At 44.1% G+C, this 16,300-nt stretch overlaps 1 protein-coding gene across 1 annotated transcript in view; it reads right to left on the bottom strand.

The window, feature by feature from the left end:
- Window positions 1–9,828: 9,828 nt before the first annotated feature.
- Sel1l3 (SEL1L family member 3) overlaps window positions 9,829–16,300 on the bottom strand; it is a 97,956-nt gene continuing 91,484 nt past the window's right edge. Inside the window, exon 24 of the mRNA XM_046423662.2 lies at window positions 9,829–10,967. Coding sequence (XP_046279618.1) covers window positions 10,828–10,967 — 140 coding nt within the window. The 3' untranslated portion in view covers window positions 9,829–10,827. The remainder of the gene's footprint in view (window positions 10,968–16,300) is intronic.

Here is a 16,300-nt window from a genome sequence, read left to right as displayed (position 1 = left end):
GTGGAGACCATGCCTGCGGCCGGTGAACCTCTGGGACAGACCATATGCGAACCACAGCACCTGTGTATTGACGGTTGATTCTTTTTCACTGCCGAGTAGCATTCCATTGCATCAATATGCAATTGATTTATGCTGCTCTTTGTTGATGGACATTTGAGCTTTTTACAAAGGACGCTGCTATGAACTTTGGTGTACAAGTGGACGTATATTTTCATTTTTCTTGGCAAAATATCCAGCAGTGGAACGTCTAGATTATATGGGAAGTAAACTCACCAGATTTAGCAAGTAAAAATACAGGTTACTAAATTAAATTTTAATTTTACACAAACAACCAGTAGCTTATAAGAATACATATCTCTTGTGGGGCTGGGGTTGTAACTCAGTGGTAGAGCACTTGCCTGGCACGTGTGAGGCACTGGGTTTAATCCTCAGCACCACATAAAAATTAAAAAAATAAAGGCATTGTGTCCATCTGCAACTAAAAAGTATTTTTTTAAAAATGTGTCTTGTGCAATATTTAAGACTGATTGAAAAATGAGACACTGTCTGAAATTTCAATTTAACTGGGAGTCTTTTTTTTTAAATTTGGCATATAAATAAAAATAAATTAGAAAGCATATGCCTGAGTTTTAAAGAATCTGCCAAATTGTGTTTTCCATAGTGTTGGTACCACTCACATTTCCACCAGCAGCTATGGTGAGATCAGTAGCCTCACAGCACTGCTTGGGATGGTCTGTCCTCTTGGCTTTGTGTAATGGTCTCTCAATGTGGCTTTAATCTGCGTCTCCACAGTGACTAATGATGTTAAGCACAGTTTTGATCTGCTTATTTACTATCCCTAAGCTTGGTGAAGAGACTGGTCAGTTCCTTTTCCATTTAAAAATGTTTTTGGAATGGGCTTTTGATCTTTGATTATTGGATTGTAAGTGTTCTTCGTGTTTTCTATTTATAAGTTCTCTGACCTGTGTATGTTTTACAGATATAGTCTCGGGGCTTGGGTCTTCATTTTTGTAGCACTGTTTTTTTTGAAAAGCAAGAGTTTTCCATTTTGATCAAGTCCAATGTATTGATATTTCTCTTTTCTAGTTCATGGTGTTTTGTGTCCCATTCAAAAAGTCCTTGCCAAGTTCAAAGGAATAGTTTCTCCTAGAAGTTGTATGATTTTAGCCTGAACATTTAAGTCCATGATCCTCATGTGTGTGATTCTATGTTGTGTATCTGTATGTTTATATTTATGCCAACACCACACTGTCTTAATAATTCTAACTCTCTAGTTAAAGTCCTGAAATCAAATAGTGTCAGTTTTCCAACTTTAAAATTCCCCCATCCCAACATTGCTTTAGCTGTTCCAGGTTCTTTGCATTTCCTTATAAATTGTCGACTCCGGCTGGCAATTTCTACAGAAAGCAAAAATCCTGCTGGGATTTCGACTGGAGTTACATTAAATCTATGAAATCAATTTGGAGATTACTTACATCTTGAAAATATTAAGTCTTTTGATCCATGAAAACGGAACATCTCTCCATTTTATTTATGGTTTTACCGTTTGTCCTCAGTACTGAATATAGGTCTTACAAACCTTTTGGGAAATTTTCTCCCTAGCTCTTATTTCCTGATGTCTTGTAAATATTTTTTTTTTAAATTTTACATGTTAGTGATTTATTGCTAGTTTATCGAAACATGTTAACTTTGGGAACGGCAACCTTTTAAGATCATTTGATTTTTTATGTTTTTTTAAAAAAAATATTCCTTAGGATTTAAATTTTTAAAAAATTTGACACAGGATTTCTAGTACAATACTGACTAAAAGTGGTGAGAAGAGGACATCCTTGCTTTGTTCCTGCTATGTTTGGATCCTAATGACCCCCAAAGGCCGTGTGCTGTAGGTTTGGTCACCAGCCTCTGGGTCTTTTGGGAAATGGAGGAACCATTAAGAGGTGGAGCCTAGTGGAAGGAAACTAGGGCACTGGGAGCATGCACTTGAAGGGGATGTGGGACCCCAGCCACCATGAGGTAAACAGGCCTTCTCCACCATGGGCACCCTCCATGATGAGTGTGCCACCACACGCCCAAAAGCAACAGGGCCACCTGACCATGGACTGAAACCTTTGAAACTGTGAGCCCAAATGAACTTTTGCTCCATGTAAATTGATTTTTCTCAGGTATTTTGTCACAGTAATGTAAAGCTGACTAACACAGTTCCAAATCCTAGGGGAAAAGCATTCAGTCTTTTGCCATCAAATATAATGTAGCCATAGGTTTTCTTGTAGATACGCTTTATCAGACTGAGAAAGTTCTCTTCCCTTCCTTATTTCTTGTATATTTTTATCATAAAGGAATATTGGATTTTGTCAAAGGCTTTTTCTGCATTTATTGAGATGATCACATTTTATCCTTTATTTGACTGTTATCATGATGAAATATATTGACTGACTTCAAATGTTAAGTAATTTTGTATTCCTGTGATAAGCTATTCTTGATTAGAATGTTTTATCCTTTTAGTTAATTGCTTGTCTCAATTTGCTAATATTTAGTTAAAGATTTTGTGTCGATGAAGGCTATCAATCTAAGTTTAGGATTCTTTTCTTGTAATACTTAGTCTGATTTTGATAATAAGGTAATGTTGGCCTTATAATTTCAGAAGTATTTTCTTCTATTTTTCTGAAAGTTAGCAGTACATTTTCCTGAAATGTCTGATAGAATTCAGCACTGAAGCTATCTGGGCTCAAAATTTTCTTTTTATGATTTTTAAATTATGAATTCAATTTCCTTAAACCTGTAGACTTTTCAAGTTACCTATTCTTAAGTTAACTTTAGCAGTTTTATGTCTTTCAAGAAATTTTCCATTTTATTTAATTTGTCAAAATTATTGGCATCAAGTTTCCATAATGTTCTCTTATTACCCTTTTAATGCCTGTATGATTTGTAACAATGTCTTCCTTTTATTCCTGCTACTGGTAATTTTGTGTCTTTTCTACTAAGAGTTTTATCAAATTTGATTTTTTCTCCCCAAAGAACTAATATTTGGTTTGATTGATTTTCTGGTTTTAATTTTACAGATTTCTTCTTTTTATTATTTCTTTCCTTCTGCTTACTTCAAGTGTAGTTCCATTTTTTTCCTCATGGCCTGGAAGACCACTGGTTAGAGCTCTACCTAACTTTGTTATAAACGTTCACGTTATGAAGTCCCACAAATATTGATATGTTATTTTTATTATCATTTAGTTTAAAATATATTTTTCTTTCCCTTTGGGATTTCTTCTTTGTTCAGTGGATTGTTTATCAGTGAGTTCTTTATTATAGTGGTTTTGGTTTTGTTATTTCTAATGTATTTTCACTGTTGTCAGATAACATATTCTGTAAGATCTCTATATTTTGAAACATCATGAGGCTTGCTTTACAGGTCTGGATAGGGTCTACCTTGGTGAACATTCTTGTGCTTCTACAAAGAATGTTTATTTTATAGTTTTGGGGCATAGTATTTCATAAATGTTAATTTGATTAAGGGGGTTGATAGTGTCACTGAGATCTTCTGTATACTTACTGCTTTTAGTTCGTTCTATTGCTGAGAGAAATGTATTAAAGCCTCCAACTATAACCACAGATTTGTCTCTCTGTTCTAATTTATATCAGGTTTTGCTTCAGACATTTTTCATTATGTATATGCGTATGTATGTATATATATGAAATTTTCTTCATATACTGATCTTCATGCCTCTTGTTGATAAAGGATCTAACTTTCTTATTCACTGTGCCTTTTAATAATATGTTACTCTTGGACAACTATATTATATGCTCAGCCTCTAAGAGCAACATACCACAGACTGGGGTTTTAAAACAGCAGGAATGTCTTTCTCACAGTTGCAGAGGCTGGACAGTCCCAGGTCAAAGTGGGTGTTATTCTAAAGTTCTGTTGGTGGGACCTTAGGTAGCTGCCATCTTGTGAGCTTGCGTGGCCTCTTGTGTCTCCTCTTCCAAGGGCGCTGATCTCATTGTGAGGCACCACCCTTATGACCTCATCTAACCCTAATTACCTCCCAGAGGCCCTGATTCTAAGTCCCATCACGTTGGAGGTTAGGCTTCAACATATGAACAGGGTGGGGAGACATAAACATCTCGTCCATAACAAAAATACTACACATTTTCAAAGGCTTGCTTTTTGGATTTTTCTAATTACCAAATCCAGTTAAGCTCATCAGATCTGATCTTTTCTCACCAGATTGTTCTCTGCCTGTCTGTTGGCTCATCAAGCACCATCTTCCTGACATGAGAGCTTTTGCATCCTGTAAAGAACGCTTCAGCATAACTCATTTAGGAGAAACGAAGGCTTCTTCATTCTGCTAAAGTCACAGTGAAAGTCCAAAAGCCAGAGAGTCTTTGGCGCACCAAAAGTCCTTGCTTCCCGGAATAGTCAGGCTGCCTGATGTGACTGACACAGCATGGGAGACTGGGCTTCACGTGTGTCTTGTCTTCTTGGCTGCCTTGACCGGCTCAGCACTGCATGCAGACATGTTGATCATTTGAGATAGTTTGTCCAAAATGGTAACGTAGGGTAAACTTGGCTTACACCTGCAGAGTCTCTCTCCCTGCTTTACGGTTAAAACACCTGCCAGTCATCATGCCCAGAATCGCCGTCCATGACAGGAAGGACAAGAGCTGGCGCTTGAGTTCCTGGAGGAACTTGAATATTCCTCCCTTTATCACCCTCTCCCTTTCTCTCATCATCCCTCTCCTGTATCTGTGACCCTTCAATCTTCTGGTACCGAAAAGCTGATTTGTGAGCAAAGCTCCCTCTTCTCCACTCTTGGGCCATTAAATAAAGCCTTTTTTTCCTCCCCAATATTCATCTCTCAGATACTGATTTATTTGTGGGATGAGCCTCCAAACCTGGGATCAGTAACAGCTGATTACCTCACTAACACTCTCAGTTTGACACGCGATTTAGGTCTGTGGTTCTGAACCAGGATAATTTTGCTTCCCCCAGTCCCACTCCAGGGGACATTTGGCAATGCCTGGAGATTTTTTTCGTTGTCACAATTTAGGGGGTGCTACTAGTACTCAGCAGAGAGGGGCTAGGGATGTTGCTAAGCATTCTGTGCTGCTCAGGATAGCTTCCCACAACCAAGAATGGTCCAGCCCAATAGCTCTGAGGTTAAGGAACCCAGGTTTACAGCTTGTGTGTGTGCTGAAGAGAAAAGCATGTGCGTGCGTGTGTGTGCATATGTGGGTGTGCATATGTGTGTATGTGTGTTGTATAGACATACTGTGTTAGCTTTTTCACTGCCATGACTAAAAAACCCGACCAGCACAAATGTAGAGGAGGAAAAGTTTATTTGAGGACTCACAGTTTCAGAGGTTTAGTTCATAGAAGGCTGGCTCCATTCCTTAGGGCTTGAGGTGAGGCAGGACATCATGTTGGAAGAGTGTGGTGGAGGGAAGCAGTTCACATGATGATCAGAAGGCAGAGAGAGAAGTCTTCACCTTGCAGATACAAATATATACCCTAAAGCCAAGCCCAATGCCCACTTCCTCCAGCCACACCCCACCTGCCTTTGGTTACCACTCAGTTAATCCCATCAGGGGATTAATGTACTGATTGGGTCAAGGCTTTCACAACCCAAGCATTTCTCCTCTGAACCTTCTTACATTATCTCACATGAGCTTTTGGGGGACACCTCACATCTAAACCATAACATATACATACAAATGAATCTCTGTGTGTGTGTGTGTGTGTGTGTGTGTGTATTTGCTCACACGTACGAGTATGTGTGTGTACACATATGCATTTGGTATTCTTTCAGGGTTTGGTCTTTAAACAGATCGTACTGACATATATATTTGATTCAGTTTCTCATTTTTTTTCACTGCCAGCATATTTTCAATATCTCAGTTTTTATAAATATGGTCTCTCACTTTCTGCCTGGTGCATCACTTACCCCTGGGCCTCAGGGGCCCAGGTGACTCCATCTCCTTGCCCTCTCAAACACTGCTGGGATGTCATCCTCCCTACACGGATCTCTTAGTGGGTCTGTGCAGACTGGGAGGACTGTTTGGGGCTGGGCTTCCCAGGTCATGACACCCTCCCTAGGTAGATTCTGCCACATTGTTCACGAGTCTTCTGCACAACCCGTGAGGCATGAGAGGTTCTGTGTCCACTTATTCTTAAGGTGTTCTCTGTATTTCTGTGATACGGTGGGTGTGAACTGCTCTTTCGATTTTAATACTTCCTTGACTTCAAGTTAGGTGAAGCAGGCCTTCATGCTCTTTAAGTCATGGTGTCTTTCTGTGAATTGCTCAACCATGTGCTTGGAATCGTCTTTTCTCCTGGGTTTTCCACTTGCTGCACAGCTGATTGATGAGCAGTCTTTGTTCTTTGTTGGATGTTTTGTAGAGATGCCTCAGTCACCTACCCAACGACGCTGTTGGGTTCTTTCTTGAATAGAAATCCCTCATTTACAAAGAAGGGAGCTCCACTTATATTTGCATATTGTTTAAGAAATTCTTTTCTCACTTAAAATGCGTAAAACATTCTCTTAAATTCTCTACAACTAGCCTTGTAGTTCTACCATCACAGCTACGTTTTTATCCACTAGCCCTTTCTATCTATAACAAGAGAGAGAATTTCAATCTTAATTTTCAAAATGTAATTGGCCAATTTGCTAACTATATGCTAAATATTCTTCTTACCCCCAATTAATTTGTGATTCCATTTATTGTACAAAATTCCCATCTGCTCCTAGGTTCTGTATCCTTTTCCCTTAATCTAGTCTTGCACTACTGCCCTGCTATTTCTGTTACTGTGACTTTGTACTATAACAATGTGTGGCAGGACAATTCCTTTCCCTCATTTTCCTTTAAACTTTACATTGCTGTCTATGGACTTCTATTCTTTCATATAAATTCAAAAATCACTTTGTCAATTCCTCACATATTCACAAAATCAGGACTTTGGTTGGGAGACCTATAAATTTATGAGTGAATTCTGAGGAAATTGTATACAGACTTGTATGTTGTTATTCTATCTATGAACATGGTATATTATTTTATTTATATCTTCTATGTTCTGTAGTAGAATTTCAAGATTTTCTTGGTAAAGCTCTGAGTTCATTGTTTAATTACTAGACCCTTTATAGTTGTAGATGAAACCTTATTTACATTTAAATTGCTTAATATTTCATTTTCTAATCAAGTTATTGCTGGTGTAGGAAAAGACTATTGTTTGTTTATTTATCTTTATTTTGTGGGTGCTTTACCACTGAGTACATCCCCAGTCCTTTTGTACTGTGAGACTGGGTCTTGCTAAATCCCTCAGGTGGGCCTCAAACTTGTGCTCCTCCTGCCTCAGCCTCCAAGTCCCTGGGATTTCAGTGCACCACTCACCTTGCTATTGATCGTTTTAAACAGATGTTTTGTCCTGAAACTTTGTTGAAAACTTTATCAAGATTCTGAATGACCCACAGCTTGGCATCTTCCTCTCCCAAAGAGTGGAAGGGAAGACCACCACTTCTCCAGCTCTCCGAGGATTGGCAGCCATCAAACAATCCATGAATCTGGAGGTCTCTCTGAGACTTGCTGAAACGAAGTCATTGGTTTGAAGAGAAGGAAGTCCATGGGCTGTAACTTGAAATGCTTGCATGAAGGGCATAAGTGGCCTAGGTGTAAGGCAACAGGAAGTGGTGGGGCCTGGGGCAAGCCAGAAAGCACCAGCTCTATCCAAAAGGGAAGGATCTCTTCAGCCTCACCTACTTCTTGCCACCCAGTAGCAAAAGCCCAGGTTTTTCACACCTTTACATTTTTAAGGAGAACCTCATATGATGGATTATAACATGTTGGCAACTAATTAAAACTTTAAAAGTTACCAGGTGGGCCCCCCAAAAAAATCATATCTATGGGTTACATTTGTTTCCCGATCGACTGGCCCACAGCCTCTGGTTCAAGGATGCACGGAGTGGAGGGACAATAGGGCAGTAACCTAATGTCACCTTTGAACCTGGCCTTTCCGTTCCCTCTTTCCTTTCCACCCACTCTGCGCTGTGTTTTCTGGGCGGGTTTCTACTCCAGCCACTGGGACACCAGCTTTGGGGAACTGAGCCTAGAACTTAGGAGAGAAGCGGACGGTCAAGGCAGGAGAAGGTGTGGGTTAGACCCAGAAATTCAATCTTGAGGGGTCCCCAGAGAACAGAAGTGTAAGAGGGGTCTGAATTGACAATTAGTCCTCCAGCTTCACGGAGGTGGCTGGCCCTGGAGCTCTGCCGGCATTTCCAGCCTCCAGTGGACAACTGGAGCAGGCTGGGCTGGCTCCATGTGTCCACGGTCTGCACTTGAACCATCCTCTCCTCTTGTTCTAGGTGGGACAATAGGCTGATTGTCCCCAGTCCCTTAGAATGTGACGGTATTTGGAGATGGAGTCTTTAGAGAAGTGATGAAGGTAAAATGAGGTCCAGTGTCTGGACCCTAATCCAACGGGACTGGGGAAGGATCTATTCATTATTAGAAGAGATTCGGGCCCACGCAGGAAAGACCATATGAAGTCACTGAAGAAGACCATCTGCAAGCCAGGGAGAGGACGAAGGAAGAACCACTCCTGCCAACACCTTGATCTTGGACTTCTGTCGCCCAGAAGTGTGATAAAATGAATTTCTGTTGTTTGAGCCCCTCTGTAAGTAGGGCTTGGTTACGGAAGCCCTCCTGAATGAATGCACTTGGGTTTCTTGGAAACTGGAGTACAGAGTTGGGTGTGAGGACTGTGGGGAAATCCTGTAAGTGAGGAGGGTACAACTGGGCACAGTGAGAAGTTGGGTTCAGTGAGATAGAGTTCTGGAGTTGTTCTGAATTGAGGCATAGGGACAGTTTTCCCATAGGAATCATTCTCATGAAGGGAGAGGGTATGATCTTACTCCCAGTGTCTGGAGACACTCTTGGCTGTCACAACTGGGGGAGGGGGAAGGAGCGAGGGAAGAGGGGAGTATGTGCTACTGGCCTACAGTGGGTTGAGGGCAGGATGCTGCTTAACATCCTGTCCTACAACACAGAGCCACTCGTCTCAAGTGTCAAGAGTGCTGAGACTGAAAAACTCCCGTATCAGCAGCCATGGGCTGCTCTTGCAAGGACGTACCCCTGGCAGATCCCACAGCTAAGGGAGATGCCCAGCGAGCAACCTAGGTTCCCAGTAGCTGGGGAGTGGTGTGTTTGCCTTGAAGAGTGGTTCTGAGCAGGGCAAAGAGCCCACTGTCTGGCCCCTGAGATTTCTTTTTCTAACAAATGTAACAACCAACCATGTTCAGGGTACACACATGATCTCTGTTAAGCCTCATGTGAAGCCCAAGAGGTGATAAGATACTCCTACTCCCATTTTATAGTACAAGAATCCGTGACCCAGAGAGTAATCATTCCCCGAGGTTACTGAGCCAGAAGGTTTCAGAACCGGAATTTGCACTCCGGACAGCTAGACTCCAAAGTCTGGCTCTTTTGCAAATCTCAAAGGCAACCTTTGTAAAACAGAGCAATTAACACAGCAGAAACAGGGCCAACTGCAGGCTTAACCTAGATTAACATAAAGCCCAGCCTCAGAGCAGCCAGAGGTCCCTGAACAATATGTGACACTGCAAACATCACGGGGCCAGACCTTGAGCTCAGGGTTCCTGGAAAGAAGTTTCCTGCCACCTTTATATCCACAAATGATAATGGGTTACCAGAAATGATCTCTCATAAGGAGGACTTTTTCTTTCTTCTCTCTCTTTTTTTTTAATCCCACTCAGGGAGAAAGCATGAACTTAGCACTTTGTATGATAACCACAGAAACTATAAAAAAAGGGCACTTTCCAGTAGTCGATTGTATAAAAATAATTTTATTTACTACTGTAAATAAAGTAGTGCAAAGAGTAGTTTAACCCCACAATATTGCATTACTGATTTATTTTTACTACCTTAGCAGCATACAGTATAACGACACTCTGCTCTTCCTTGCCCTCTTACACACACACACACACACACACACACACACCCACGCATACCCCTATACAGACTCAGGCAGGCATCAGGGGTGGGGATGAGACTATGAGCTACAGGCTTGGTTTCTGCATATTCCGTTGCGCCTGGTCTATTCTAATGGGTAATTCGTGGAGAAGACTACACTTAAATACTAAGAATTTTCTGGATGATATTTTATGGATTGCAATTGAAACATAAAAGATATCCAACAATGTCATCAAGTGGTTTGGAAGCACTATGACCCTAGAAAAATTCAAGGAGAAAAATGTAAACCAATTTACAAAGCCATTATCTTCCCTGCACTTCCATCCATAAACTAGTTCTTTCAAGGTGCCTTATAACCTCTGGGTTTTGGAAGTCAAAGATTAAATTGGACTTTAAGGAGCAGGCTCCGGCAAACATGGGCACTGAAACATTATCTACCTTGTGCAAAAGTCAGTTTTCTGTTCTCTGATAAAAGAGAATGAACAAAGGACGAAGACTCTTCAAAATGCCTCTCTGTGTCAAAGAATCCAGATGAGCCACAAGCAAAACTGTGACTCCCCAAACACATGATCACGAGAACAGAAGTTTATGGGGTCCAGTGAACCTCCCCAGATGTCCCTCTGACCAAGATGTTCCTTGGATTTCTTTGAGAACTTTTGGTATGACCACTGTCTGCTCTGGGTACTTCCTTGTAATTTAAGTTTTTTTTTAAAAAAACACACCAAGTGCAAAATTTGCATACAGTGGACAAGATTTTTAAGGTGTTTATCAGGGTAATGCTCTGGCCCTAGCCTCCCAATACCGGCTGTCGAAGGGATCATTGCTCTAGTGGAGAGACCTGGAGTGCACAGTTCACCCACGTGGCTCTGGGTTATTAGTGACTGTGGACTGGTCCTGGTCAGAGGCGTCAGCAGCGGAAGACACAGCTGGAGTTGCAGTGGAAGAGGTGGGGCCTGGGGGGGCCCGGGCTGGTGCTGGAGGAGAACCACTGGCTGCAGAGACACATGCACAACAGGGCTGAATATTCAGAACAGAACCTTTAGGACACCCAACCACACCCAGACTCTAGCAAGCCCAGGAGATGCTTCTAGCCCAGTGCCGCTGACACTAAGCTGAAGGCAACCTTGGAGTCATTCCCTAGGTTCTTGGGACTTTGGTGTCCCCTGCTGTAAAATGGTAGACTGGAATGGATGCACAAAGATCTCTGATGGTTCTGACGGCCTGGGAGTCTAAGTTACTGCATTTATGCCAGAACTAACAGGGCACAGGGCTTCTGGCCCATGTTCCATCCCCACCATGATGCAGACGCAGTGCCAGTCATACATCATAGCAAGCAATGAGAAAGGGGGGTCGTTTGACTCACACTCTTATTCCGTTTGGATGATGTGCCAAACTCAAAGCTCGTTATTTAAATCCATGTGCATAAGGCTTGGGTCTAATGACTTAGCAGTCTGCAATCCTGAGGAGGCTGGGCCTCTACCAGTCCTAGTGAAGCTTATGGTTTTATACTTGATGTCTGCAGTTTCTGAATGACAGTGATTCTGCCCCGAGAGGACAGCTGACAGTGCCTGGAGACATTTTTGGTTGTCATTCGCCTGGGGTGGGGTGGTACGGCTAGCAGATAGTGGACAGAGGCCATCCAACCCAAATGTCAACGGTGTTGGGCCTGATAAACCCTGCCTTAGGTGCTGAACCCGAGAAGAGCCCCCTGTTAAGACTGTGGGCCCTGGAACCTGTCTGCTTTGCTCTTTAACAGCTGTATGACCTTGGACAAGTTACCCACCCCCCACTGCCAACCCCACCTGACAGTACCCCTACCTTCTGGAGCTTTTTCAGGGCTGAATGAGTTAATGCTTACAGAGTGCTTGGAACAGTGCCTGGCACATGCTACGACTAGACCTGGTCACCGGGCCAGTGTATTAACCTGTCTTGATTTCAGGTGTGTGGCTTCCAGGACTGATAAGAGCTGGTGCATTTCTTTCTGGGATGCCTACCCCCCCCCCTTTTTTTGAGACCTCAATAGCCTGAGACAATGCATACAACAGTTTGCCTTTAAGCAGTGATATTAATTAAGCTCAGCAATATTTTTTTAGTCTTGTGCAGGTTTTAGTAAGTAGGAACACATGTCCACCCTGAAATGTATAGATTTTAAAAAGATGTCACCACATACTGACAATCTGACTTCTAGATAAAACCCTTCAAGAGTCCATGCCCAAGTAGCTAGGGTCATCTCCCAAGGAGGAGGGTGAGGAAGGGGCCCCTGAGCCCCTGGCTCTGTACAGGACTTCTGTAAGGGCTTCTCCCTGGCTCCCCTCCCAATAGCTGCAGACTCTGTGGATGCAGAGATGTCCTGAAAGAATACGACAGTGGCAGGGGGACCCCAGGGTGTTGAAGAATGCCGTGACATTTCTAGGGTCATTAAAACCATCACTCTGGCTGGTGATGTGGTGACTGCAATCTGGTGATGAGATGTAAAGACCAGTTCGCTGCAATCAGGAGACCTGGTCTGGGCAAGTCTCATTTATCTGCCACTAGCTAATAATAGGTGACCTTAGCATAGGTACAGAATGGCAAATGTTTCTCTCTTAAGTGCTTGAATTTTGTGGGCCTGGCTTTCCCCACCTGTGAATCAGGGGCTTTGAGCAGATGGTGCCCAGACCCCCTATGACCCTAGGACCAACCTGCCTGATGATCTCTGAGGAAGTTAACACGGCACTAAAGCAAGTATTTTTAACTCAGGGACTGTGTAAATCACCATGGTAACAAGATAAATCAGCAATCAGTTTTCCAATTAAAACAAAAAATGCCAACGTGTAAACGTAGAAGGAACGCCTAATCAACTCGGCCACCACTTACACCTTCTGGTAAGAGCACAGAAGAAATGCTGGTGCTTCCACAGTCAGTTTATTACCATGGAGTTAGGGACCTCGATCCCCTCAGTGGGGGTAGCTGCACAAGCCCCCCCCCATAGCCCATCCTATTTGTAAAGTGGCCCCTTTGTCTCTGCCCACCTGGAATGTGTGCTAATTTCATTACTGGACTTGGAGTCAAGGCAACCAGGAAAATAAGCGTGCTGTTTAAAAAATTACAGAGTATATTCCAGAGCCAAATAGAAGTGATTTGTGGATGACTGGCTGCCTGGGGGACCATTTCCTGCACATTAGTGAGAATAATCAGGAGCTGGCCCCACTGCAGCCGTGGCCACAGGCAGCTGTTGCCTGCTTTTGTATGGCTCTGGGTCTAAAAATGGTTTTTACATTTTTAAACGGATGAGCGAAAATTCAAAGCAGAGGAATATTTTGTGACATGGGAAAAAATATATGAAATGCAAATGTGTCCACGGGAAAGTTTTATCAGAAACCTGGCTGGAATGGCTTCTTCTGAGCGCTAGTGGCAGGATTGAGCTGTGACAGGGACACCCCTGAAAGCTGAAAATGTTTCTTACCTGACCCTTTATGGAAAAAAGATTGCTAACCCCTGTTCTAGAACATTGTCAGAAAAACATCTGCAGGCCAGCTGACCAGATGTGGACATAAAAGAACACAGGGAAACACAGTGGGTTAACTCTGAAATGTCAGAGGAGGTGCAAGGGAGAGGAGCTTGAAATCTTACGCTAAGATTTGGCTACTTCACTTGGCCGTGGGCTCAGCAGGGCCCTGTGCAGGTGTAAGATCACTGGTCACCTAAAATATAAGATTCTTTTTTTAAAGCACTGAAACAAAGGCACTGGCTCATCCATCGAGAGCACTGAAACCTTTCTTCCTAGTGGAGGTGCTTTGGAGTACCAAGGTGGGTACTTTGCGGAACCTCACCACGAAGTCTCCCCAGCTCAGGCTTCTGTTTTTCTCATGGGCACCAGGTTGTGGCATTTTACTTTAAGTAGCAATATCATTAACTGGAAGTTTAGAGAACAGGAAAAGGGTAGGGAAAGGCTTAGTTAATCTTGCTTATATTAGCTTATTCTTTTTTATTTTTTTTGGTACTGAGGATTGAACTCAGGGGCGCTCAACCACTGACTGAGCCACATCCCCAGCTGTTTACATTTTTTAAATTTTGAGATACAGTTTTGCTAAGTTCCTTAGGGTCTTGCTAAGTTGCTGAGGCTGGTTTTGAACTTGTGATCCTCCTGCCTCAGCCTCCCAAGCCACTGGAATTATAGGCGTGCACCACTGTACCTGGCTCATCTGAACTCTTTTTAAGAAAACAGCAGGCTAACCACTTGGCTGGATAGGAAGTGTTGGCTTACATGAGAAAGACACCAACCGGGCTGGCCTGGCCTTAGGTTCCTGGTGGTACCTCAGAGCTGGTGGATCCATAAAGTTTATGCTGCTATTACAGGCTGGGTATCCCTAATCAGAAATGCTCAAAACCGGAAGTGTTTCAGGCTGCAGATCTTTCTGGATCTTGGAATACTTGCACATACATGACATATCTTGGGGTGTGACTCAAGTCTAAGGATGAAATTCATGCATGTTCATAAAACCCTATTCACAGCCTGAAGGTCATCGAGGAGGATATTTTCAGGGCACCTGTGTTTTGACTGCGACCCATCACAGAAGGCACATGTGGAACTTTCCCTTTGGGGCGTTATGTCAGTGCTCAAGAAGTTTCCGATTCTGGAGGCTTTCAGATTCTGGATGTCTTGGATGGGGACTCTCAATGGCCTTTAAGGAGGCAGGAGTCTGTCTTTGAAAGGTGGTTCCTGTTTTATCCCTCTGCCATCCCTTTGCCTTCCTTTGAGCAGCCCGTGGGCTCCAGGTCTTTTGCTTGGGGGGAGGTTTGGGGCAGGCAGAGGTGAACCAGGCTCTAGACATACTTCACTTTGGGATTTTTTTGTTTTGATTTTTAAAGGCTGCTCCATTAGGGCAATTATGCTTGGCGTCCTTGACAGGGAGGGAGAGGGAGAGTGCTTTTGAGAGGAAGCGAGGCAGGGTAAAGAGCTTTCTGGAGTCTGGAAAGGGGCTGGGCCTGTCTGTGGCTGGACCACAGCAGGCCCTCTCCTGGCCCCTGCAGCAGGACTCAGAGCAAAGGCTGATGGGGCCAGACTTCAGCAAGGACTGGAGCTGCCAGGTGACCCATCCAAGGGACATCCAAAGGACCTAGAGGGACAGAGTAGGCCTGGGGCCATATGTGTTCTGCGCTTAGGCCAAGGGCAATCAAGTGCCCCTTGGGCTGTCCAAAACCAGGGACCTTTGCACTACTCCGTGAGGCCTTAGCCTCTGGAAAGAGAGAGCTCAGGGGAATGGAAGCCGGCCGTCAGCGAGGTCCCTTGAAGGGGCCTTGAAGTACAGTATTTGTGGAGTGCCTCTTGCTGCTCTTGATGGATGAGCCAGTGCCTTTGTTTCAGTGCCTTAAAAAAGGAACCTTATATTTTAGAAAGAGTCACACAGCACAGAAAAAAGCATGCAGCTCTGGCAATGCTCTGCTACTGAGGCCAACCAAACTCCTGAAGTGCAGGCGCTACCTGGTTCAGCATGCTTCAATCTCAGGTGAAACACCTGGGGGACATTCCCAGGGGCTCCCAGCTAATGTCGGTGGAATCCTCAGAACCATGTACCGTGTGTCGCCAGACTTGGTCCTCTCAGCTACGACAGGCGGCAGGTGCACTGCTCTGCGTGCTGTTTGACAGAAGAGGAACCTGAGGTGCAAGAGGCTCCCTCCCTTGGCCAGAACCGCAGCCTGATCCTCACAGCACAGGCGCTGCTCACTGCTGTCCTGCACCGCCAGCCTTCTGAACGCAGGACAGTTCCATATGACAAAGGCTGTGGCGTGGTGCTGGCTGTATATTCCAGAGCTGGCAACCCCAGCAGGAGAGTGAAGGGGGTTGGAGCTGGACACAGAATGGACGGCGAAAGCCTCCATGATGAATTGTTAATTTTTAAAAACAATTAACTGAAAAAAAGGCAAATCATGACAAAGATGACTGTCTTCTGGCAGCAGTCCTCAGCAGTCCTGAGCCTTCTGCTGTCACAGGTTCAGCACTGTGCTTACCCTCCGTCCCCACCCTACGGCTTTGGCCAGCACCCGCTGCTGTCCTCCCCTCCCGTGGGGCAGGTCCTGGGCCCTTGGGTGCCATCAGCTCCCTGGAGAGACACTAGCAGCAGAAGCTTTGGCCCCTATCAGCCCAGCAGCTGCCCCTCCTCCCTCCTGTGTCTCTGTTACCTGCCACATCGCTCCCAAGGTCACCTGCTCTGCTGTGCTGATGAAGAACCTCCCTATTTCACAACGACTGACACTTAGCATAAGTGCAAGTCACAGCAGGAAGGTACCCAGGCCCTCACTCCCGTGGTGACTTCTGTCGGGGTGGCAGGTGCCCCTGTGGGGC

The sequence above is a fragment of the Marmota monax genome, unplaced genomic scaffold (assembly GCF_021218885.2).
Source record: "Marmota monax isolate L192 unplaced genomic scaffold, Marmota_monax_Labrador192_F-V1.1 WCK01_AAM20220418_F8-fsc00009, whole genome shotgun sequence".
NCBI classification, from domain to species: Eukaryota; Metazoa; Chordata; class Mammalia; order Rodentia; family Sciuridae; genus Marmota; species Marmota monax.
Note: the sequence above shows the minus strand (reverse complement) of the source record. Positions and strands in the feature narration are given on the sequence as shown.